Source organism: Hippocampus bargibanti, linkage group LG18 (genome assembly GCF_051943395.1).
Source record: "Hippocampus bargibanti isolate YZ-2025 linkage group LG18, ASM5194339v1, whole genome shotgun sequence".
In the NCBI taxonomy this organism is placed as follows: domain Eukaryota; kingdom Metazoa; phylum Chordata; class Actinopteri; order Syngnathiformes; family Syngnathidae; genus Hippocampus; species Hippocampus bargibanti.
Genome location: NC_142751.1, coordinates 2,192,501 through 2,220,000, shown reverse-complemented (window position 1 = coordinate 2,220,000; position 27,500 = coordinate 2,192,501). Strand labels below are relative to the sequence as shown.

Sequence of the window (27,500 nt, the reverse complement as noted above, 5' to 3'; positions counted from 1 at the left end):
TGTGTGTGTGTGTGTGTGTGTGTGTGTGTGTGTGTGTGTGTGTGTGTGTGTGTGTGTGTGTGTGTGTGTGTGTGTGTGTGTGTGTGCGTGTGTGTGTGTGTGTGTGTGTGTGTATGTGTAAGTGTGTGTGTGTTCTTTTTTTAGCCTCAAATGAGGGACCCATTGATCAAGATTGCCCCAATTAGTCTTGGTGATTAATTGAGTGTGATTAGACGTCCTCTTTGACACTTTCTTGATGATGCTCTCGACAGGTTAATTAGTTGCCGTGGTGACTGGCAGGGAAATAGCCTCATCTGAAAACTTGGACAACCCCCCCTCCCCCACCGAAGGTCTTGAGAGAGACAATACAACGAGGCTGTCAATCGTCTGCGTTTTAGTCACTTTGTACCGTCCGAGGAGAACAGAAGGCTTCTGTTATCGGAGCACATACCACCGCAGGTACTCTGCTGATGTTCTAAGAGCAGCATTGAAGAAATCGGATTCTGATCCAAGTGGCTAGATCTTTGCCAGAGGCTGAATCAACACAATTGTGCTTGTTTGGTCATTCACAAGCCATCTCTGAGTTCGCTAAGGATACAAAAGAAAGTGAGCGCATCATTTTTTTGGGAAATTATTACTCTTGGGGTAGTGAGGGGGGACGTTAATCATGACTCAAGAGGCCAAGAAAAGAAACATTAATTTCTCAAATGGTCTATTGATGGCAAATGACTGAGTGATGCACAACAAGTGTTTTGGTCAGTTTTTCAGTTTTCATTCATTGTGTTAGCTGACCAGTTATTGACCAGTGTTCGGTACTCATTTTAAGAACGACTACTACTGGGTTATTGTTGTTGTAGTTTTTTTTTTTTTTTGTTGTTGCTCTTAGTCAATCGTGATCAATTTTCCACTGACATCTGGCGACTGTAATTATAAATGAAATTGTGTTTATTGTCATTGTATTTTCATTGGGGAGCGTATCATACATACATACATACATACATACATACATATCATACATACATACATACATACATACATACATACATACATACATACATACATACATACATACATACATACATACATGCATGCATGCATGCATGCAAAAAAAGTCACTTTATTTACATTTGTGATGTTCGTTGATTGCTCTTAATTGACACCTGACGCTTTCTGACTTGTAAGGTCTTACGAAACTGAGGCATCACATCATTCATAATGTTGATGATTCTCATAGCCACAGTGTTGGAACTGTTCAATAAAAGCCTCCACATCACAAATTCTTCCATGCTGCTTTCAAGGATCGAAGGGTAACATCATGCCAAGCCTTTTCTATCTGCTGAACACAATGATACTGTCACGTCCTGAGCGTGACAGGGATAGCTGACTCGTCGGAACGTTAATAAAAGGGGTTGGATCCCTAAGCAGGCGGCAGAGACGTAGGTGCTGGTAGAGATTTTATGACAACAAAAGGCGTGAGTCCGATGATTCCACGGACCCGGAATGACGCGTGCGACAAAAGAAGGCGGGCGAAGGCGATCCGTCCAGTCTATCAAGCTAGGCAAAAAAAATAGTCATGCCGGGGTGAAAGAAACTCGCGATCCCGGAATGCAACAAACTTACGCAATCACGGCTAACAATTACCTCGCGCGAAGCAAATTCTTGTGCTGGCAAGTCCAAGACATAGGCGAGGCGCGACACGTCGTAATCATGTCACTGGTGAGGTGACAGTCACTCGTTGAAATATCCCAGTATCGGTGATCAGGCGATTGACTGCAGCTGGCGGAGGTCGGGAGCGGCGACCCCACCCCAGCTGTCAACTCGCACGTGACAAGTTCCGTGTCATTAGTCACGTGAAAGTATCGAGTTAATAACGCATTTGTGTAGCAATGGTGGACTTAGCATCTCGGTACCGGGCTCTTTACTTGTAGAATGGTAGTAGAAAGTTACTCTCAGGGAAATTACACACAGCGTGGGAAATGTGTCAGGCTGAGATTTACATGAAAGCCGCGGTGTGCACCTGTGATGCCACAATCGCACACCTCGTTCGTGTTTCTCAATGATCTCCTTTTCTCCTCGACTATAATTTTGTTTTGTGTCTTCTTCGCCTGAACACGAGCCTGTGGTGGTGGGTTTTTTTTTTTTTCGCTCCCATAACAGCAAAAGTATTGTTGAAGACTATCGACGTGTGCACTCAAAGAAAGGGGGTGTGGAAAGGTAGGCCAGCTGAGGCGCTGTTCGGTCGTGTGCTTTGGTGTTCTTCCGCCGAAAGTTACTCTGCCAGCCGTGGTGGGGGGTGTGTATCGCAAAAAAGTAGTGCTTAATCCAAGGTTTAATTTTCATAAATTCAACGTTCGTAAACCAAAAAGTTCGTAAGGCAAGGTGTTCTTAAACCGAGGCCCCACTGTACATAAATATATACATAAATACAAAATACAAAAATAAACTCAATGTACATATATGTTCTTTGTGTTGTTTTTTTATGCCATTGTGGAATTAGATATCATTAAACTGCGCTTAGTTCATAATGCGGCGCTCAATATGTGTTATCTAAAATACTAAAAAAAACAAAATGATGATAGCTCTTGACATCATCCATATAGCGCAACATACTGTACTGATTGGAACTAATGAAGCACTCAGTGTGAAATTATTTTTTCCGGCTCTTAAAACAGATGAGGCGCATGGTGGATCAATTTATAGCGGCAAATAATGATCTTCTTTCGCTGCCCTATCGAGCCACTACTGTATTTTATATGTGAAGGGAAATAACTGGGAGAAAAAAATGGCAAAGAGCCGCAGGGAGGAAGAGGGAGTGGTAGACAAGTGTGTGCATCACTTGCTGAGAAGAAAAGAGCTTAATCTCCAGGGAGTTCAGAGTTGGCATAACATGGCTTCTTCTGGACAACCTCCTCCATTCATCTGTTACGCTCCCGCTGCATTCTCCTTCTTTTCTTCACATGGTGCAATATCGCCTCCCGACTCTCTTTTCCAACTTTTTAACACCCTCTCTACCCTCCTCCGCTTTTCATGACTCTCGTCAACGTGGCTGCCCTCCTCCGCCGTTCCCCCTGTGAAAATAATCGTAAATGTTTTAACGTTGTTTTTTTTTTCATAGGCGTGTACGGTTCTTGGTTGATGGAGTCGTCACCGTTCATAGCACCGCGATGATCGCTGCTCTTGTATGGCACTTGTGCGCAGTGGCTGGAATCACCGTTGTACTCTCATTCATTAGTATCAGATATCAAAATTGTTTGGATGGATTTTAAATAAAAAAAAATGTTGATGGATAATGTCGCCGATTGCGAAATAATGCAAACAAATGACCATGGAGCATCTCCGTCTTCTTCGACGGCATATGAGATTAATAATAATTGTCGTGGATTGGGAGATTCAGCGTCTGTTGTCTTGTTTTTCAGTTTCCCCTCGAGAGCCCATCGTCTCCTGTCGATCCAACACATATCCCAAAGGATTCTACTGCAGCTGGCACCAGCAGCACTCAACCTACATCCCCACCACGTTTGAAGTGGACGTTCAGTAAGTCATTTTTGCATTTTATTGATGCTTATGGGTGGATGGATGGATGGATGGATGGATGGATGGATGGATGGATGGATGGATGGATGGATGGATGAAATGAACAGGCGATTGATTTCTCCACTGTGATACGAAATAAAGGCAAATGTTATGGATGGGTGGGTGGATGGATTAAATGGATGGTTGCATGGAATTAATTGTATGGATGGATAGAATTAGTTAGATGGATGGATGGATGGATTAATAGATTAGAATGATGGATCAAACAACCACAACTAACAAAATAATTACTTTCACATTTTGAAAGCTATATTAAAATGTTTTTTTTTAATTCTCTTTTTCAGGCATAACCAGCGTTCACTGGAAGTGCAAAAAGATTCCATCCATAAGAACCGCTGCCACGTTCGTTTTCCAGAGGTCTTCTCCATCTTTCCATACAAGGTCAACGTGACTGCAATCAGTGCTTTGGGCAAAGCTTCTACCACCATCTCTTTTGAGGAGTCCAGTATAGGTAAAGTCAATCAATATCCATGCTCATTTTGTTTTCACTATGTATGCATGTATGAATGTACACCCCCCTTTCAAATTGCTGTTGTGGACTGCAAATTTCCCCATTGTGGGACGAATAAAGTTTTTTAGTAGAACACGCTGCACTAGTATCATCATAAAAAAACATTAGAAATAAATACGGAGGACTAATCTAATCTAATTCCTCGATCGGTTGCACCTGCCTAAGGGGGAGTCGTTGGAAAAGGTGATGAGCAGGGTGCGAAGGGTCCAGTAGGATTTTCCATGCCCTTGTCTTGACTTTTGCAGTATGCAAAATAGTGTCATGTCAGCGAAGACGCTAACCACTTTCCCAAGCATCGACGTATTTGTTTGAAAAGCAGATGATTGCATTGAGTCACCCCCTCTGGAGATTTGTGGCATACGTGCGTCAATAATTGGTGCCGGTGAGACAAAGAAAACGGGAAATAAGTGGCCAAATAAATGTCACCAAATTGAAAATGGGCTTGTTGTTTTTTGTTGTTAATAACTTCACAAGAACGCATGACCCCATTTTATTTCTGTATGAGCTGAGCTTACTCTTGATAACTTTGCATTTTTTTTTTAATTTAGCCCGGACAAACTGAGATATGTATTAGTTGATCCGTTGTAGTTAAGTAGGCTTTGTTTGCCAATACAATAAACAGCGGGTGACTTAAACTACCGTTACAGTAATTGCACATTGGTCTTCCTCTGCCCGCTCCAGCTCTGCGGGGCGATGTTTGGTTGCATACACAGTCTCCAATTTGCAATCTCCGTTCTTGCTGCCGTCAGCCTTCAATAAAATTTCTCCTTCTTTGTCATGCCAAGATTTTATTGTTGTAATTTAACGGACTGTCGTTGATGACATTGTTCTTTACTTCTCAGCACCTCACATCTGTTCACTCCCCACTTATTGGCAGTCTGCGGATGTGAAAAGTTGCTCTTTGGCCTTTGATTGACTGGTGACAGATCCTAGGATATCGTCTGCCTTTTGATCAGATTAAGCGGCGGCTCCACATAACACCGACTGGGGCGAGCGTTATGGAAAACGGATCATTAAAGTAGTGTTGCAAATACAGCAAAAATCCACGTATAGCATAAAAAAAGTAGTTTGGCCATCTCAACGTCCTGCTCACTAACTGCTATCGAGCTTTGTACCCATTGGACGGTCGCGCTATGTTGCCTTTCGAGTATTAGAACACGATATGGATACGCGTGTGCGTTTGGTGTTTCAAGAAGTGCCACATAGCCTTCAATTTTAGTTTACTGCAAGCAACTTTAATTGAAAAAAATGCACTCATGGAGAAATTAATAACAAAAATACAAAATAACAAAAATACATCAATCAATAAATAAGTAAATAAATAAGTAAATAAATACACAAATACATACATAAATAAATACATAAAAAATACATTAAAAATACATAAACATAGAAAATACATCATTCAATATATAAGTAAATAAATACATAAATAAATAGATGAATAAATAAATAGAAAATAATTCAATAGCAAAGAAATACCCAATAAAAATAAATACATAGATATATAAATACAACCTGCGATTGGCTGGCAACCAATTCAGGGTGTCCCCCGCCTCGTGCCCGAAGACAGCTGAGATAGGCTCCATCAACCCCCGCGACCCTAATGAGGAATAAGCGGTACGGATAATGAGATGAGATGAGATGTAAATACAACATAAATAAATAAATAAATACTAAATAAATAAATTGAAAAGAATAAATAAATAAATCCATGCATAAATAAATGAATAAATAAATAGATAAATAAATGCAATATAAATAAATAAATACAAGGTAAATATATAAATAAATACATACACATGAAACAAATAAGCAAACAAATACGAACAAATAAATAAATAAATAAATAAATAAATAAATAAATAAATAAATAAATGGCCAGACTTATCGAGAAAAATGGTCAATCCGTTTATCTCAACATGTTTTCCCGAGAAAATAGCAGCAACCACACAAAAGCCAAACATAACATGAGGTTTATCCCCAGACTATTATCATGAGCGTCTCGCTCGACAAACTTGGCAGATAAGCCACCATAAAAGATAAAATTGCAACCTCCCAATCCCTCCCCAAGCAAACGAGGATATTATTTCTATCGTCGTGGGTTTGGCACTAATATAGAAACCTCGGCGAGAGCAGAAGAATCCTAAACACGCCCCGTTGACTAATTTGATTTGATGCATCCTTATCCTCCCCGTGCAACTCGTTGCACACTTATCCAGATGTACGCCAAAAATCAGGAGTCCCTGAAAAGTTCATTAAAATAAAAATTGTTTTTGCCAAACTTGGTGGCCCTCTGAATTCCAAAGTCTGCTTAAATGGAAGACGGTTACACGTACACAAAAGTGGCATTGTTAAAGCTCTTCGGAGAGTGGCTCGGAGGCAATGAAGAGGAAATATGTTCACTTCAAGGAAGGAATAAACTCCACTTAAATTGATAAGGGAAGTGCTTCTGGCGCTTCTCAATTCTGCCGTAACCCTTCGACGTAGATATTTGCGTGTACACTATATCAAACACACACAGTCACCGTTTGTGTGTGTGTGTTTTTAAATAAATTGAGCCAGTGACATGCCCCGCCAAATCCCAGGCGCGAGATTGATGAAAATGCTAATGCTAGCCGGATTAGCCCTTTGACTGCGGATACTCCCCCGTCACTCTTGGTCAATAAGAACATTGTGCAGTGTTCTTTTCTTAACACTCCCGTCATGCTTCTCTTCTTTTCACTTTCCATTTACAGTGATACCTCAGCTGACGAACGCTTTAGCTAACGAACTTTTCGCCTTACGAATGTTAAATTCGCGAGAATATATTCTCTGCATAGAAACGATTTTTCTGGAAACACACGGAGCGTCATAATGAGTGATGTGTCGTTCGCTAACGAGCCGGTTCTTGGAGCTCCTAACAAGGAGCTGGAAATGGCAGCCACCTTTTTTTGTCTTCTATTCCACGCCCTCAGTCTTCAGTTAAAGCCGCACGTGATTGGTCAAGATCTGTGGTAGAGGAGGGAGGGGACACTCGCAGCAGGACACACACAACAGTCAGGAGGAGGAGGGGGTAGAGTGCTCACAGGGTGCTTGTTGCACGCTGTAAGCACATTAAACAGAAAAGGCAGACTACAGATAGCACACAAAGAAAAAACAAAAGTGAAAAGGTGAGAAAGTGGATAGAAAACACAGTGAAATTTGGACTCGTTTCAACTTTGATAGCTCAAAGGCATAGTGTAGACTGCAAGGTTAAAATATCCCATCAATCAACAGCCACAAATAACATGCACAAGGGATCTGTAAATTTTGAAGAGAAAATACAAGCAAGTTATTAATGAAGTTTCTAGTGTGCCTGCATCTGTTGCTGTTGCAATATCACAACTTCCAAGATGTACAACCCAGAAGCTCCTTGAGACACTTTATGCAAAAAGCTATCCATTCCAACAAGCCATTAACGACCACCACAAAGGCAAATAAAACGACTTTATTATACAGTATAGTTTATTTCTTTAACTACAATACCATCGCACATGTATTATAGATTAAATAAGGTATTTGTTATGCATAACATAAGGTATATGGTATATTTTTGTAGTTTTAAGGCTTATTTAGTAGAAAATTATCGTTTATGGGACCTGGGAATGGATTATTCTAATTTTAATGGTTTCCTATGGGAAATTAATGTTTGGAAGACACACTTTTCGCCTTACACACACGTTCTGGGAACCAATTAAGTTCATAAGCCAATGTATCACTGTATACTTCTTCTGTTTGCATGTGGATGTCTGAAGCATTTAGTTTAACAACACCCCTCACCACCACACCACTTGGTCTCAAACTTCTCTCTCTTCAGCCCTTTGATTGTTTAAAAAAAAGTCTCATTCAGCAATTTAACTTGTGAGTCACATTCCTTTTACAGAAAAATGAGGCAGATTGTAAATAAAGAAAATAATTTCATGCTTTCTGGCGGCGCACTTGTTCCGAGTGGAACTAAGGCCACTCGCGACTGTTAATTCAAAGATTGCTGGAATAAAATGAGATGCAGTGCTGTGGGTGCGTGTGTTGAATTGTCATCGGTGCGCATTGTGTGATGATAAAGAAGGAAACCGTTGAAATAAATCAAGGCTTCGACAGTTGAAGCGCTTATACTGATGACAAAATGACTTTTTCAAAGTCTGTCGGAAACCTATCCTGCCTGTCGGTCTTTGGGATTGTGAATTTAAAAAAAAGAAATTAATTCACTGCCATTCCTGACATTACACTCACTCAAATAGAACTGTATTGTACCTCTTTGCATTTTTTATGATGATAATAATAATAATAATTATAATATCCATCCATCCATTTTCCGTTCCGCTTATTCCTCATTAGGGTCGCGGGGTGTGCTGGAGCCTATCTCAGCTGTCTTCGGGTACGAGGCGGGGGACACCCTGAATTGGTTGCCAGCCAATCGCAGGGCACACAAATCCGTACAACAGTCACTCTCGCACTCACACCTAGGGACAATTTGGAATGGTCAATCTGCCTGCCATGCATGTTTTTGGAGTGTGGGAGGAAGCCGGAGGACGCAGAGAAAGCCCAAACGGTTCCGGGGAGAACATGCAAACTCCACACAGGGAGTTTGCACTGTGAAGCCTCTGCACTGTGAAGCCGGTGTGCTAACCACTCGACTACCGGGCTTCCAAAACTCTCAAGGTCATTTTACAGTCACAGGATAAGTTTTTCTACGGGTGAGCGGCGGCAGCCACACGCGCCACCTTCACTCAACCCAGAAGTAAGTCAGATAGATAGAAAGCTAGTTTTTCAACTGCAATCTCATATAATGGTGGTAAACAAATAAATACATAAATAAAAAGACAAAAAAAACAATAAATAAATGAATATTTACTATGTTTATTGCCACTGCCCGTCAATAAAGTTTGACACAAAAAGAGGAAGATCCCAACCACTTAGCTTTGAATTGAAGTCAAGTTAGCTTCATGCTAACATCGATGAGAAGGTTTCTTCAGCCGTCATCTGTACAAAAGTGAAGGTTTCGGACGTTTCGCCTCCTATCCAAGAGGCTTCGTCAGCGAAATAAAGTCTGACTGGTCGTATCGGCCCCATTTATATATCCCTAATGTCCAGACCTGGTGGCGCCGGACACAGCTATGATAGGTCCCTACTCTCAGGTTGGGGGGGGGCGCGGGACCCCCCCCCTGTGGCCCCACTGATTGTTCCTACATTCCTGACTAACGATTGGCCTATTACACCCACTCCCCCCGGTATCACCTCATCAGCATAACGACCCTCATCAGCATTGCGAAAGTAGCCTAACCTGTTTTGCCTGAGCAGGCTATTGTATGAACGATCCAAATTGAACCTCACACCACCAGACCGGTTTAATGAAGGATTTTGTTGTTTTATAAGAATCGCCTCTTTCACCCCCCTTTCAAACCATCTATGTTCTTTCGCTAAGATTTTAACCTCATTGTCGTCAAATGAGTGGTTGCTAGCTTTTAGGTGCAAATGTACTGCCGATTGAGGCCCACTAGTATTATCCCTGCGATGTTGATAAAGTCTTTTTTTGAGAATTTGTTGAGTCTCCCCAATGTACTGCTCTTTACAATTTTCATTCTTACAATGTATGGAATAAACTACATTACTTTGTTTTTCATTTGGTAGCCTATCTTTTGGATGCACTAATTTTTGCCTTAACGTGTTTATCGGTTTGAAATAAGTAGGAATTTTATGTTGCCAAAGGACTCTTTGTAATTTTTCAGAAACTCCTGCAATGTACGGTACTGCTACTCCTCTCCTTTTAGAATCTTGAGAATTATTGGTTTCGTTCGCTATTCTTTCTTTCTGACATTTGTTGAATGACCACTGAGGGTACCCACAGTTAGTGAGTGCTCTCCTGATATGTTTTGACTCCTTTTCTCTACCTTCAGTGCTAGTTGGTATTAGTTTAGCCCTATGCTGGAGGGTTCTGATAACTCCTAGTTTATGTTGTAAAGGGTGGTTAGAGTCAAAAAGTAAGTATTGGTCAGTGTGCGTAGCCTTCCTAAAGACTTCTGTTTTTAGCGCTCTGTCCTCTTTTATAATTACTTTACAATCCAAGAAGGCTAGTTGGTTCTCTTGAATGTCCTCACGAGTAAATTTAATGTTGAAGTCTACAGAGTTGAGATGATCTGTGAAGGATTGAATTTCTTGTTTCTTAATTATGACAAAAGTATCGTCCACATATCTAAACCAGTGTCTAGGTTTTGTCCCTGGGAAGGATGTGAGGGCCTGTTTCTCCATCTCTTCCATGTAAAGATTAGCCACTATGGGTGAAACTGGTGAGCCCATAGCACAACCATGGATTTGTTTATAAAATTTTTCCCGAAATTGAAAATACGTAGTATTAAGGCAGATTTCTAATAATTGGCAGATGTGATCCGGTTTCAGTTTGGTTCTTTCATGCAGAGAAACATCCGCCAGCAGCCTCGTCCTCACCACTGAGACTGCTGCTGGGGTTGGGACAGATGTAAAGAGAGAAGTCACATCGTATGATGCCAAAGTTTCCTCAGGTTCCAATATGAGGTCTTTGACCTCATATTGGAACCTGAGGAAACTTTGGCATCTGGAACCTGAGGAAACACTGAGACTGCTGCTGGGGTTGGGACAGATGTAAAGAGAGAAGTCACATCGTATGATGCCAAAGTTTCCTCAGGTTCCAATATGAGGTCTTTGACCTCATATTGGAACCTGAGGAAACTTTGGCATCTGGAACCTGAGGAAACTTTGGCATCATACGATGTGACTTCTCTCTTTACATCTGTCCCAACCCCAGCAGCAGTCTCAGTGGTGAGGACGAGGCTGCTGGCGGATGTTTCTCTGCATGAAAGAACCAAACTGAAACCGGATCACATCTGCCAATTATTAGAAATCTGCCTTAATACTACGTATTTTCAATTTCGGGAAAAATTTTATAAACAAATCCATGGTTGTGCTATGGGCTCACCAGTTTCACCCATAGTGGCTAATCTTTACATGGAAGAGATGGAGAAACAGGCCCTCACATCCTTCCCAGGGACAAAACCTAGACACTGGTTTAGATATGTGGACGATACTTTTGTCATAATTAAGAAACAAGAAATTCAATCCTTCACAGATCATCTCAACTCTGTAGACTTCAACATTAAATTTACTCGTGAGGACATTCAAGAGAACCAACTAGCCTTCTTGGATTGTAAAGTAATTATAAAAGAGGACAGAGCGCTAAAAACAGAAGTCTTTAGGAAGGCTACGCACACTGACCAATACTTACTTTTTGACTCTAACCACCCTTTACAACATAAACTAGGAGTTATCAGAACCCTCCAGCATAGGGCTAAACTAATACCAACTAGCACTGAAGGTAGAGAAAAGGAGTCAAAACATATCAGGAGAGCACTCACTAACTGTGGGTACCCTCAGTGGTCATTCAACAAATGTCAGAAAGAAAGAATAGCGAACGAAACCAATAATTCTCAAGATTCTAAAAGGAGAGGAGTAGCAGTACCGTACATTGCAGGAGTTTCTGAAAAATTACAAAGAGTCCTTTGGCAACATAAAATTCCTACTTATTTCAAACCGATAAACACGTTAAGGCAAAAATTAGTGCATCCAAAAGATAGGCTACCAAATGAAAAACAAAGTAATGTAGTTTATTCCATACATTGTAAGAATGAAAATTGTAAAGAGCAGTACATTGGGGAGACTCAACAAATTCTCAAAAAAAAGACTTTATCAACATCGCAGGGATAATACTAGTGGGCCTCAATCGGCAGTACATTTGCACCTAAAAGCTAGCAACCACTCATTTGACGACAATGAGGTTAAAATCTTAGCGAAAGAACATAGATGGTTTGAAAGGGGGGTGAAAGAGGCGATTCTTATAAAACAACAAAATCCTTCATTAAACCGGTCTGGTGGTGTGAGGTTCAATTTGGATCGTTCATACAATAGCCTGCTCAGGCAAAACAGGTTAGGCTACTTTCGCAATGCTGATGAGGGTCGTTATGCTGATGAGGTGATACCGGGGGGAGTGGGTGTAATAGGCCAATCGTTAGTCAGGAATGTAGGAACAATCAGTGGGGCCACAGGGGGGGGGTCCCGCGCCCCCCCCCCAACCTGAGAGTAGGGACCTATCATAGCTGTGTCCGGCGCCACCAGGTCTGGACATTAGGGATATATAAATGGGGCCGATACGACCAGTCAGACTTTAGTTCGCTGACGAAGCCTCTTGGATAGGAGGCGAAACGTCCGAAACCTTCACTTTTGTACAGATGACGGCTGAAGAAACCTTCTCATCGATGGACCACTCCTGTACGACTGAGAGCTTACACAGACGTTCATGCTAACATATGGTGCAAAACACCATAGACAGGCTAACAAAGAACATATGTGCAACGGTGTTATAAGCCTACTAGTGCAGCATGATCTACCGGTGACAAATTCCTCGTTTGTTCTACATACTTGGCCAGTAAAGATGATTCTGATTCTGAATTGACTTGAACAAGCTGAAGGCATTAAGAAGAAGATAAATTGGGGCAGATACAGGGAAGTGACTGATACTCATGTTTTATCATCTGGAAATGGCACAGGTCAGATTCTTTCCAGAGTATTGTGACGCCTCCCCCCCCCGACCTGCCCCCACCACAGCCGCGGCGGTCTACTTTCTCCCAGAATGAAGTGTGAGAATGTATAGACGGAGGTCCACTTATGTTTGGCAAAGAGCAACATGGCAAAGCGTCAGCCTAATTTCTGCCTTGAGTGGGGGAGGAGCGGTGAAATGACAACCGCTGTCAGCGGCAGTTCGCGGAGCTAATTGGTGCAAATTCTTTGCGAGACTTGATGACAGGTTGACGTTTTTGTTCAAGTGCACTTTTGCTTCTCACTCAGGCAACGTCATCACCACTCATTTGGATCTCGTGCTGTGTAATGATCCAAATTGTGAATGCTGCGTTTATGATATGTTTAAAAATAGATCAGAACAAAAAAAAGGTTTCCAATTTTCCAGGTATCTATCAAGTGGTTGAGGAAAATAATGGTGTACTTGCGCTCTGCGTAGTGCCAAATGCACTGCAATCGCTCGCAGACAAAGGTGATTCTAATAAAGTGTCTTGTGATTGTACTTATGTACCATATTTTCCGCTGTATAAGGCGCACTCAAAAGCTTTCTTTTTCTTCCAAAAATGACCCTGCGCCTTATACGAAGATGTGACTTATATGTGAAGTCATCTTGAGACACAACAGCTCTCGCAATGACTGTGGTGTGCCATTCAAAATGGCTGACGCCGACCATGTGATCATAACAAATGATGACACGCTGTCATCTCCTATATGACAGGATAGTATACGATGTCAATCTGTTGTTTTTAAGCAATGTTTTCTATTGAATACTATTAGATACCAACATGTTGACAGTTCATTTATAAATCTTATAACTTTTAGTGTCATTTTAATCATTTTATATTTCGTATTATCAATCTCTATTAATGTGTTGGCGCACACGCTTTCTGCTGACCCAAATACGCATGGCTTCTCACGCATGCGAGCTGTCCAAATGCGAGCTACCTTCATGTCCTCTTTGACCACATCCATAAACCTCCTCTTCGGTCTTCCTCTCGGTCTCCTGCCGGGCAGTTCAAGGCTCAGCATCATTCTCCCGATATAGTCACTCTCTCTCCTCTGGACATGTCCAAACCATCTCAGTCTGGCCTCTCTGAATTTCTCTCCAAACGCTCTAATATGAGTTGTCCCTCTAATGTACTCATTCCTGATCCTATCCAACCTGGTCACTCACAAAGAAAACCTCAACATCTTCAGCTCTGCTACCTCCAGCTCTGCTTCCTGTCTTTTCTTCAGTGACACTGTCTCCAGTCCAAACATCATGGCTGGTCTCACCGCTGTTTTATACACTTTTCCTTTCATCCGAGCTGAAACCCTCCTATCACACATCACACCTGACATTCTTCTCCAGCCGCTCCAGCCTGCCTGGACACGCTTCTTCACCTCTTTTCCACACTCTCCATTGCTCTGGACAGTTGACCCCAAGTACTTAAAATCCTCCACCTTCTTTATCTCTTCCCGCTGTATCATGCTCCAAGGAGATTCTTGTCTAACATCATCTGTCAGCCTGTCCATCACCATAGCAAATAAGAAGGGGCTCAGAGCTGACCCCCCTGGTGGAGTCCCACCTCCACCTTGAATTCCTCCGTCACACCGACAGCACACCTCACAACTGTCCTACAGTCATGATACATGTCTTGCACCGCTCTGACATACTTTTCTGTCACTCCAGACTTCCTCATGCAATACCACAGCTCTTCTCTGGGCACCCTGGCGTACGCTTTCTCCAGATCTACAAAGACACAATGCAATTCCTTCTGACCTTCTCTGTACTTCTCTATCAGCATTCTTATAGCAAACACTGGATCCGTCGTACTCTTTTTTGGCATGAAGCCATACTGCTGCTCACAAATGTTCACTTTTGCTCTTAGTCTTGCTTCTACTACTCTCTCCCAGAGTTTCATTGTATGGCTCATCAACTTTATTCCTCTGTAGTTAGTACAACTCTGCACATCTCCTTTGTTCTTAAAAATGGGCACGAGTACACTTCGTCTCCATTCTTCAGGCATCTGTTCACCATCCATATACTTTTTGAATAACCCAGTCAGGAACACCACCGCCACCTCTCCAAGACACTTCCATACCTCAATTGGTAAATCATCAGGCCAGAGTGCCTTTCCCCCCCTTCATCCTATTCAGCGCCCTGCTCACTTCATCCTTGCTAATGTTTGCTACATCTTGGTCCACAACAGTCACGTCTTCTACTCCTTGGTCCTTCTAATTTTCCTCATTCATCAAAGTACTCTTTCCATCTTGCCATCAGACAATTGGCACCTGTTAATACATTTCCATCTCGATCCTTAATCACCCGAACCTGCTGCATCCTGCAGAAAACTCCGTCCTTACCATCTTTGTCTGTCTGTCTCGCCAGCCTGTAAAGATCAGTCTCGCCTTCCTTGCTGTCTAGCCGAGCATACAAGTCATTATAGGCCTCTTGTTTGGCCTTTGCCACCTTTACTTTAACCGTGCGCTGCATCTCCTTGTACTGCTGTCTACTCTCGTCCGTCCTCTCACTGTCCCACTTCTTCTTTGCTAACCTCTTTCTCTGTATACACTCCTGCACCTCCCCATTCCACCACCAAGTGTCCTTATCTACCTTTCTTCCACTCAATACTTTCCGACCTGTGTCTGTCATTATGTTCGCTGTAGTTTGCCAGTCATCTGGAAGGACCTCTTGCCCACCCAGTGCTTGTCTTACCTCCTTCCTAAATGTCATGCAACACTGTTCCTTTTTCAACTTCCACCATTTTGTCCTCACTTCGGCCTTTGGTTTCTTTATCTTCCTCACTGCCAGCGTCATCCTACACACCACCAACCTATGCTGTCTGGCTACACTCTCACCAACTACTACTTTGCAGTCACTGATTTCCTTTAAATGGCGCCGTTGACACAAAATGTAGTCTACCTGTGTACTTCTGCCTCCACTCTTATCGGTCACCCTATGTTCCTGTCTCTTCTGAAAGAAAGTATTCACAATAGCCATTTCCATTCTCTTAGCAAAGTCAACCACCATCAGTCCTTCAGCGTTCCTCATCTGGAGTCCAAACCTGCCCATCACCTCATCATCATCATCTTTGTTTCCTGCGCTAACATGTCCATCTTAGTCTCCACCAATTACAACCCTCTCACTTCTCGGGATGTTCTGTATGACTTCATCAAAGTCCAACCTAAATGTCTCCTTCTCCGCCAGCTCACATCCTACTTGTGGGGCATACCCACAAACAACATTGAGCCTTCAATTTCTAGCTTCAGACTCATCATTCTATCTGATACTCTTTTTACTTCTAAGTCATTCCTAACAAACTCTACTTTTAAGATAACCCCAACTCCATTTATCTTTCTGTCTTCACCATGAGAGAACAACTTAAACCCTGACCGTAAGCTTCTAGCCTTGCTCCCTTTCCACCTGGTCTCCTGGACACACAGTATGTCTACCTTCCTTCTCTGCATCATGTCAACCAGCTCTCGACCTTTACCTGTCATTGTTCCTACATTCAAAGTTCCTACTCTTAGTTCTATACTCTTGGCGTTCCATTTCTCTCTTTTCCTCCAGGCACACCTCCCTCCTCTTCTTCTTCGACCAACAGTAGTCAATTTTCCACTGGCACCCTGAAGGTCAACAGTACCAATGTCGGCCATTGTTAACCCGGGCCTCGACCGATCCGGTATGGGATTCAGAGGTTTGATTTGCATTTGTTTTGGCATTTTTTTACGTTGGATGCCCTTCCTGACACAACCCTCTGTATTTATCCGGGCTTGGGACCAGCACAATAAGACACTGGCTTGTGCCCCCTATTATTATTATTATTATTATTATTATTATTATTATTATTATTATTATTATTATTATTATTATTATTATTATCATTTGTATCATATATATAATTTTTATTCGGTATTATTATTATTATGTTTATCGTTTTTATCATTTGTTATCAATTTTGAATCATTTTATCATTATTATCATTATTATCTCATCTCATCTCATTTTCCGTACCGCTTATTCCTCATTAGGTTCGCGGGGTTGCTGGAGCCTATCTCAGCTGTCTTAGGGCACGAGGCGGGGGACACCCTGAATTGCTTGCCAGCCAATCACAGGGCTATTATTATTATTATTATTATTATTATTAGTTATTATTATTATTATTATTATTAGTAGTAGTAGTAGTAGTAGTAGTAGTAGTAGTAGTATTAATAATAATAATATATTGATGAACTAAATAATGAAAAAGATCATTTTTATCATTTTTATAATTTTTATCATTTTTATCATTTTATAATTTTATCATTTTATCATTTTTATCCTTTTTATCATTTTTATCATGATGATGATGATGATGATGATGATGATGAGGATATTATTATTATTATTATTATTATTATTAGTAGTAGTAGTAGTAGTAGTAGTAGTAGTAGTAGTAGTATGTTCATAATTTTTATCATTTGTTATTGGATTGGATTGTATTGGATATGCCTTTATTAGTCTCACAGTGAAGAAATTTACATTTCACAGCAGCAAAGTGATGAAAGGAATGAAAGTAGAAAAACAAAATACATGAGCTGCTGGAAAGGCAGCCACTCTCGCGGCGCCGTCTTGAAGTCAAAAGAACAAAAAAAAACCTAAATAACAAATAATATGACGGCATAGAGACAATATGACAAAACAAAGACACAGAGAGACATTCATTCTTCAGGACTTGCTGTACCCTCTTTGTGATGACATGAAGCAGTTCTAGATGAAAGAGGAGAGGATCAAAGCGTCTTTCCACCAGTGGATCAGGGACATCATGGTGGAATATGCACGTCGACTACAAGCTAAATGTTGAAAGCAAACACGCAACTGTAGCATCCATTGACGAAAAGAGATTGTCTCACATCTCCTGTTCCACATAAATCTGCTTCAATTCCAAGCCGCAACAGTTCCACATACGCATCGGCGCTCTGCGCTGACGCTCCTTTCTTCTTATCGCGGGTTCCCCAAGCCATGCATCCATCCAGCCGCAGACTGTCCAACAGCACTGACCTTTCCGCTAAACAAAGCGGGGCTGTGAAGATGCTGCCCATTACAGGCGCAAAAAAGCACAATGGCCCCTTTGGTGTCCAGCGATGGCAGTCGAATGGCTCCGACATTCCTCTCATTCAAAAACAGTACTGGCATATTCATGCTGCCGAAAAGGCGCAACTGCTCAGCACAGTCTCCTCCTTGATGAATGTCGTGGTCAAAAATGCTGAAAAACAATCTGTATCCGTTCCACACGATGCACAACAACACAAAGTGACAAAAGAAAACAAAAAACCTTATCAATTTGTAATCGTTTTTATAATTTTATTATTATTATTATTATTATTATTATTATTATTATTATTATTATTATTATTATTAATATATTGGTGAAAAAATGATGAAAATGATAAAAAAGATAATTGTTATCATTTTCATCATCGTCTGTGTAAGCTCTCGTACAGGAGTGGTCCATCGATGAAAAGGTTTCTTCAGCCGTCATCTGTACTTCTTTGAAGGTGTCGGACGTTTCGCTTCTTATCCAAGAAACTTCGTCAGCAAACTAAAATCTTACTGGTAGTTTAGGCCCTATATATATATATATATCCCTACTGTCCAGACATGGCGGTGCCGGACTCTGCTATGATAGGTCCCTGCTCTCAGGTTGGGGGAGCAGAGGACCACTCCCTGTAGCTCCACTGATTTTTCTTATTGTTCTGACTAACGACTGGTCTGATTGCCCCACTTCCACCGGTATCACCTCATCAGTATTACTAATCCTATGTTGCCTATGCAGGCTATTGTATGAACAATCCAAATTGAACCTCACCCCACCATATCGATTTAATGAAGGATTTAGTTGTTTCATGAAAATCGCTTCTTTTACTCCCCTTTCAAACCAACTATGTTCGTTCCCTAAGATTTTAACCTCATTGTCGTCAAATGAGTGGTTGCTAGCTTTTAGGTGCATACGTACTGCCGATTGAGGCCCTTTTCAGGTATTATCCCTGCGATGTTGATAAAGTCTTTTTTTTTTTTTAGAATTTGTTTAGTCGCCCCATTGTACTTCTCTTTACAATTTTCATTCTTCCTATGTATAGAATAAAGTACATTACTTTGTTTTTCATTTGGCAGCGTATCTTTTGGATGCACTAATTTTTGCCTTAAAGTGTTTATCGGTTTGCAATAAGTAGAATAGGAGTAGTTTGTGTTGCCAAAGGTCTCTGTAATTTTTTAGAAACTCCTGCAATGTAAGGTACTGCTTGTCACGGTTTGCGAGGTTGTGATGGCAGGTGCGGATCCCAAGAAGCAGGCAGGAGGGAGCAGGAGGTTGTTTGACAAATTGTATTAAAATAAAGGTCAACAGGAACAAAATGTAAAACATCAAAATCATCTGAACAGAAAAAATACAAAGTATCAAAAGAAGACCAAAAGTAAAAGTCCGCCAAGGTTAAACAAACCCATGCACAGCATACACATTGCAGACAAAGCAAACATGCAGCAAACAATGAACCGACACCGGATGGTCGTGCCGGGTGTCCTTTTAAGTGTCAGTGATTAAAACGACCAGCACCTGCGAGGCTGCAGGCAGGGCTGACGTCGCTACCCGTTGGTAGCCAATCTGATCGGGACGACCAGCACCTGTGCAGGTGCAGGCGGGGCCGACAGCGCACCCCATTGGTCGCCAACCAGATCATTACACTGCTACTCCTCTCCTTTTTGTATCTTCAGAATTTTGGGTTATATTCCCTATTCTTTCTTTCTGACATTTGTTAAATGACCACTGAGGGTACCCACAGTTTGTGAGTGCTCTCCTGATATGTTTTGACTACTTTTCTCTACCTTCAACGCTTGTTGGTATTGCTGGAGGGTTCTGATAACTCCTAGTTTGTGTTGTAAACGGTGGTTAGAATCGAAAAGTAAGTATTGGTCAGTGTGCGTAGCCTTCCTAAAGACTTTTTAGTGCACTGTCCTCTTTTATAATTACTTTACAACCCTAAAAGGCTACTTTGTTCTCTTTAATGTCTACCGAGTTGAGGTGATCTGTGAAGGATTGATTTATCCTTTTTATCCTTTTTATCCATTTTATCCTTTTTATCCTTTTTATCCTTTTCATCATTTTTATCATTTTTATCATTTTTTATCATTTTTATAATTGTTATAATTGTTATATTCTTTACAATTTTAATAATTGTAATAATTTTAATAATTTTTATAATTGTTATAATTGTTATAATTGTTATAATTGTTATAATTTTTATCATGATGATGATTATTATTATTATTAAACTTTTACATCTATTTATATATTATATTTTGTAAACTTTTGTTGTTTTATGGAGGTGCACCTTATACACCAGTGAAGTCAAGAATAATGAAATTATGTGGAGGGCCTGATTTTGGTCCCGGGCCTTGACTTTGATATTTGTTTGGTAACTACTTAACGGGTATCTTCTGCTACCATTAATCTGCTGGTGTGCTTCTTCTTCTGTATTATTTTCATTAATCTACTTTTGTGCCTCTTCTTCTGTAATTTTTCTTGCACTAGATTAGCTCTCAAAACAATCTCATGAAGACAAATTGGAGAGCAAATGTAACTCGAATCCCATTCAAACAATCCGAAACCAAGCTCATAACATCTGCGGCGCACATGAAGCAGATCCTTGTTTACAATATGACATCACCATTTTTTTATTTTTTATTTTTTTGCTTGCCGATCGCCTCATTAAGCGTCGCTCGCCGTTGCTCTCCTCGATAAATCCACCAGCGGTTTGCTTGTTCTGCTTGGCGAGGCTATAGTTTATCACAGTTTCTCATTACTAATGCAACAACCGGCGTCTGAGCAATGTTTCAGACCATACGAACGAAGTAAGATCGTCTTTTGATGAACCGCGGGAACAAAAGAGCTTGTGCGCCGTACATCTTTCTTCCTTTTTATCGATGGAGGATGGCGATGCGATGAACCACCCCCGTGATGCCTTTCTGCATTTATCCGATCAAATCCGTCTCTTTATCGGCGTTCGGGCAGTTTCGATCAGATGGTAGCTAGCCTATGTCGAGTTCATGTTTATTTCATACGACTTCATCTCGTGCTGCTATCTTTCTACGTGATGACCGCTATCTCGTTCTCATATCTTTTGTGGCGTGGGAAAAGTTTTGCTGACTTATCTGTTTGCTAATGGGGGTGTTGAAAAACTGTTATTTGGTATCGTTTAGCGGCACCAAATGGAAATCTTGCAAGACTAACCAAAGATTCAATGGACGGTACTCTCATGAGCAGTAAACAGGTGGGACGTTGGTTTATTCTTATATTTATCATCCCCCCTTCACAGTCAAACCGGACCCCCCCGAGCGGGTGACGGCGACCCCAATCCGTTACAACGCGCGTCGGCTGGAGGTATCCTGGCAGAGTCCCGCGACCTGGCCCGACATTGACAACTTCCCCCTGAAATATTTCCTTCGATACCGTCCTCTCATCAAGGAGCAGTGGCAGCACGTGAGTAGCATCCTATGGAGAAAGTACCGATTTTCTTATGTTAATTCTGATAGAGGTAACATCCGACTTACGACCGGCTCGACTTACAACCACCCATACTTACGACTACGTTCTCCAGACCTATATTTAAAATTTTAATTCTACGCCTACCACCGCAACGCGCTAGCAGTTGCACGTAGCAGCAACACGTACAACAATTTTGGCCAGCCAGCCAGCATCTCACTCGCCCAGCAATCGACTGTGATGGCACCAGAGGGGGGAGTTTGCAAGTCATTTAGCCTCTGAGTCTCTATTCAACATTTAAAATGTATTTCGACTTGTGACCATTTTGACTGACAGAACAGAACTCGGTCGTAAGTCGGATATGACATATATTTGGATATTTGGCTGGAAAAAAAATGACCTCAGTGTTGACCTCAGTGTCCACAGGTACTGGATTTGATTCCATTTCCTTGTGTAGAGTTTCCATGTTTGCCCGTGCCAATGTGGGTTTTATGCGGGTATTCTGGTTTGCCCCCACATTCCAAAAACATGCATGGTGGCTAATTGAGCACTTCTAATTTGTTCCTTGGTGTGATTGAGAGCGCGAATGGTCGTTCGTCTCTGTGTGCCTTGCGATTGGCTGGCAACAGGTTCAGGCTGTCCCCCATGTTAGACAAGGATTTTACAGTTTTACAATAATTTGCCGTTTTCTTTTCGTTTAGTTTAACTCATTTACTGCCATTCACAAATTTATTCAGGAATTGAAAATAAGACATAGAGTGCCATTCCCAAATTTGTTTGTTCAGGTTTTGTGTTTTTCTTGTTTGGGTGATGATAAAGCGCTGGCCATGGCCTCTAACCAAGTTTTTTTCTTCCCGCAAGGCGGAAGCAATTCCTTTTTTTCCATGTTAGCGCTTTACGTCTGTGTAAGCTCTAAATTCATACAGGAGTGGTCCATCGATGAAAAGGTTTCTTCAGCCGTCATCTGTACTTCAAAGAAGTACAGATGACGGCTGAAGAAACCTTTTCATCCATGTTACCGCTTTGTTCCAGCTTCAGCTGTTATTAAGCGCAATATGAATCAATATTTATGGATCGCTTTGTATTTTGGACAGCAGCCCCCATTTCAATTTCATATAACTCCAGACCCATATCATTTAGGAATTAACCTGTTTTTTTTTCTGTTGTAACTCTGTATTGAATGTTTATGTAGTCCTAAAATTCAATATTATGTGGGTCCTGGAATTTGAGTGACAAACGAATGACAAAAACTGGAGTAAAACAGAGTTAATTCCGAAATAATAATAATAATAATAATAATAATAATAATAATAATAATAATACATTTTATTTTGAGCGCCTTCCAAAGCTCTCAATGACACTTTACAGTCACAGACAAGCATAGATACTATAATGAATAAACTACAATTACAATTAGAATATAATAAATAAAATACAATTATAAATAGAAACACGAAATCGAGCTGCACAGAAAACGCAATGTTAAATAGGTGGGTTTTGAGGTGGGATTTGAAGAAAGAAGAAGAGAATCAATGTTACGAATGTTGGGAGGAAGTGAGTTCCAGAGTTTGGAGGCAGAGCAGCGGAAAGCTCTGTCCCCCATCGTGCTGAGACGGGAAGGGGGCACACAGAGGTGGAGGGACGAAGAGAATCTCAGGGAACAAGAGAATATGGGTCTGGAGTTATATGCGCTTGAAATGGGGGTGGCTATACAAAATACAATACAATACATACATGTTGGTTTATATAGCGCTTTAACAACAAAGCGCTAACATAGACAAATGGTGCGTTTGATGTTTATTTAGTCCTAAAACTCAATATTTTGTGGTTCCTGGAATTCAAGTGACAATGACAAAAACCCTGGCACTGGAGTGGTCACATTTTTGCACACATCTGGCAGTGAATGAGTTAATCCCTCCTAAAATAGACCAAAGGTTATCATTATCGTTCAAGCGTCGGCGGTTTTTATCCAAACTATCATCCCATATCAAAAATCAAAACATACAAAGCTATTTTTAACAGTCAACTTTTTGGCACTGCTTTTAAGTGCTTTCCTTGGTTGCATGTGACTGCCACGAACTTTTTTTGCTCCGAGGGTTTCTTTTCCTGAGGCCCGCGTAGAGTAAAAGCATATGTGCCCACTCCAGATAAAAGTTCCCTCCGCCGGGGTCTCACGTTGCAACATTATCGTGCATGTCATTGGTTTGCGCAGGTGTTATTCCAAAGGTTTGGGTTACAGGCACACGTGTATCAAGGCCGAAAAACATTTTCTTTCGCTGTGTCTTTCCTGCACACCTTCAGTCCCCCCGCAGGAGCTGCCTGTGACCTCACAGCGGTGATATTCTCCATTTCGAGGTCTTTCCGGGCAGTCGCATCTCGTCTCGCTTTATCCTCAAAAGCTCATTTTGATTCGAGTTTTTTTTGTTTTTTAAATGGTGTTTGCCGCTTTGGCACCAAAGTGAATTTCTGTAAATAGTGAGCATTAAAAAAAAAAAAAACATTCAAACTGGACCATACCGATCATATCAAAGTTTCTGAATTCGATCCACAATGTCTTCATACAGACTATGTCAGTATGATTTTTTTTCATTAACTCATACAGTGTCAGACATGCCAAAATGTGTCCACTCCAGTGCCAGGGTTTTTGTCATTTTCACTCGAATTCCAGAACCCACAGAATATTGGCTTTTAGGATTACATCAACATTCAATGCAGCATAAGGAACCTTTGACTCTCTTCTTTCATCAGAAAGAAATGGTTAATTCTTAAATGATATTGGTCTGGAGTTATATGAGCTTGAAATGGGGGCAGCTATACAAAACATAATACATACATCTTGATTTGTATAGCGCTTTAACAACAGCTGAAGCTGGAACAAAGCGCTGGATCAATTTCACCATGACATCCCTGATCCACTGGTGAAAAAGACGCATTGATCCTCTCCTCTTTCATATGGAACTGCTTCATGTAACAAAGAGGGTACAGAAAGTGCTTAAAAATGAATGACGCTGTGTCTTTGTTTTGTCATATTGTCTTTGTGTTGTCATATTATTTGTTATTTAGGTTTTTTTTTGTTCTTTTGACTTCAAGATGGTGCGGCGAGAGTGACTGCCTTTCCAGCAGCTCATGTGTTTTTCTACTTATTTCATCTTCCTTTCATAACTTTGCTGCTGTGAAATGTCAATTTCTCCACTGCGAGACTAATAAAGGCAAATCCAATACAATCCAGAGCGTCCTTTTCAACAGTGAATCAGGGAAGTCATGGTGGAATGTGCACTTTTGCTACAAGCTAAATGTTGAACGCAAACACGAAGCTGTAGCATCCATTGACGAATCGAGATTGTCTCACATCTCCTGTCACACGTAAATCCGCTTCAATTCCAAGCCGCATTTTGTAGCAACCAGATTAAATTACCCAGTAGCAGTAGAAAGAATGTTATTATTTTGCGGTAGCCGGAATTTGGATGCATGGCAGATATCAGATCACACATCTCACACGAGTTTCTGATTCCAAAATAAATTGAAAGTAGCACTTGTACTAGATGTTAATTTGATTGCCAGGTTCCGGCATGAATGCGGTTACTCATCGTGTTGTTGTGCACGGCAATTAGAGATTTGTAGACACCACTTTCACCTTGCGTGACAGACAGCTGGGTGAAAATGACTTTCCCACATCACATCTTTCCATGTGTTTGGGAATGTGATGAAGGTGAAAAGCTCGCACGGAAGAAAGCGATATGGTTTCTCTCAGATTGAGAACGTGTATTGGAAAGAGTGCTATCAGGAACCATCAAACATGATCACAGATGACTGAGCGATGCAACATTTAAATCAGTGCTTATTAAATGTGCAAATAAGTGTTCAGGGAGCCCAAAAACACCAATTCTTAAAAAGCCTGGATATGTTCCCAATGACTTCAAAAACTATTGCCCCATTTCTCACCTTCCTTTTATTTCCAAAATCCTTGAAAAGGTTGTTTACCCCTAGCTTCCTCCAAGAGCTCCACTGGCTCCCGGTCAAATATAGAATCCACTTTAAAATTCTTTTTTGTACATTTAAAGCTATCCATAACCTTGTCCCCCATACCTTTCTGACCTTCTTCAAATTTCTATCCTCTCGTTCCTTCAGATCATCTTCCTCCCTCCACCTCTGTGTGCCCCCCCCTGCCCATCTCAGCACGATGTGGGACAGAGCTTTCAGCTGCTCTGCCCCCAAACTCTGGAACTCACTTCCTCCCAACATTCTCTTCCCACCTTCAAATCCCATCTCAAACCCCACCTATTTAAAATTGCATTTTCTGTTTAGCTCTATCTCTTGTTTCTATTTATAATCTTATTTTATTTATGCATTATATTTATAATTGTATTTTATTTATTATTGTATCTATGGTTGTATGTGACTGTAAAGCTTTGAAAGGCATTTGAAATAAAATGCATCATCATTATTATTATTAGAAAAATAAAATGAAATTGTGGTGACTTGAAGAATAAAAAATGAAACAGAAGCGGAAGAGCGCCGACCGAAACGGCGGAACGATGCTCAAAGGGAAAATAGTGATCAAATATATTGAGGAAGTGGAGCCAAAAATAGATAAATAGCACAAGAGGCCACTTTGAAAGGGCACTTTTAGAGTCCATCAGTCAGAGAGGTGTTTTCATGTTATGGGGGTGATAAATGAAGACATCCGGTGAAGAGGAATAAAACCACTTTGGGGGGATATTTCAATAGACTGAGACTTTCAATAAAAAGATTGAAACTCACTTTGAGGCAATCATCTCATCAATTTGCCGCTAGAATAATTTGGGAGAAATTAAGGAGAAATGGTAAGTGATGGGCATTGAATTTTATTTGAATAGAACATTAAGATTAGCCTTTATTAGTCTCGCGGTGGATACATTTTGCATTTCACAGCAGCAAAGTGATGAAAGAAAGAGGAAAGGAGAGAAAGAAGTAGACAAACAAAATACAGGAGCTGCTGTAAATGCAGCTACTCTTGCGGCGCCATCTTGAAATCAAAACAACAACAAAAACTAAATAACAAATGATGTGACGCAACACAAAAGACACTGTCCTTCAATTTTAAGCACTTTCTGCCCCCTCTTTTTTTGCATGAAGTGTTTCTAGAAAGCGTCACCATTACACCATTGGATCAGAGACGTCACGATGGAATTTGCACTTCTGCTACAAGCTAAAATTTGAAAGCAAACGCAAAGTTGTAGCATCCATTGACGAAAAGAGATTTTGTCACATCTTCTGCCCCAACACAAATCCGTTTCAATTCCGAGCCGCGACAGTTCCACATAAAAATATCTAAAATAATTATGGAAACGTTGACAAAATATACGGCACACCACATTATAAGGCGCTACAGTAGAGGCTTGGGTTACGCACTACTTGTTACTACATGATACAATATAAAAATATCATGTGACTATAAAGTGTCCTTGAGAGTTTGAAAGGTACTTACAAATGAAACGTATCATTATCATTATTACTATTTCAATCTATGACAATCTCTTTTCATCAATGCATGCTACAGCTTTGTGTTTGCTTTCAACATTTAGCTTGTAGCAGACGTGCACATTCCACCATCTTCTTCTTCTTTTCCTTTCAGCTTTTCCCTTCAAGGGGTCGCCACAGCGAATCAGTAACCTCCACTATGACGTCCTTAATTCACTGGCACAAAGGAGGCTTTAATCCTCTCTTTCATCTAAAATTGCTTCATGTCACAAAGAGCGTACAGCAAGTGCTGAAGAATGAATGACTCTGTGTCTTTGTGTTGTCATATTATTTATTATCTAGTTTTTTTGTTTCCTTTCTTTCCTTTCTTTGATGTAACACTGCTGCTGTGTTACTTCCGGGTAAAGTGAACGCTGGTGCGAATGGCTGCCGCTGCTCACCCACATAAAAAAATCCAGTGACTGTAAAGTGTCCTTGAGAGTTTTGAAAGGCGCTTATAAATTAAATGTAAATTGAGTCATGGCTGCTTGACTTGTTGTGGCTCAATATGACTTCACATATAAGGTACACCTGCATATCAGAATCAGAATCAGAATCATCAAGTATGGAGAACACACAAGGAATTTGTTTCCGGTAGAACACGCTGCACTAGTATCGTCGTCAAAAAAAACTGCTAAGTGGCACTATACAGTTCTATTTTGGCTACTGTTGAAAGAGTTCAAAGAGTTAATGGCTTGGGGGAAGAAGCTGTTTAAATGTCTGCTGGATTTGGTGCGCATGGATCGGTAGCGCCTGCCTGAGGGGAGTAGCTGGAAAAGGTGGTGGGCAGGGTG

At 41.0% G+C, this 27,500-nt stretch overlaps 1 protein-coding gene across 2 annotated transcripts in view; it reads left to right on the top strand.

Moving 5' to 3' along the window:
* cntfr (ciliary neurotrophic factor receptor) overlaps positions 1-27,500 on the top strand; it is a 272,300-nt gene that overhangs the window by 215,260 nt on the left and 29,540 nt on the right. For both annotated transcript variants that reach the window (XM_089021215.1, XM_089021216.1), the window contains exons 5-7: positions 3,396-3,513; positions 3,858-4,024; positions 21,041-21,204. In XM_089021215.1, the coding sequence (XP_088877341.1) occupies positions 3,396-3,513; positions 3,858-4,024; positions 21,041-21,204 (449 nt within the window). The remainder of the gene's footprint in view (positions 1-3,395; positions 3,514-3,857; positions 4,025-21,040; positions 21,205-27,500) is intronic.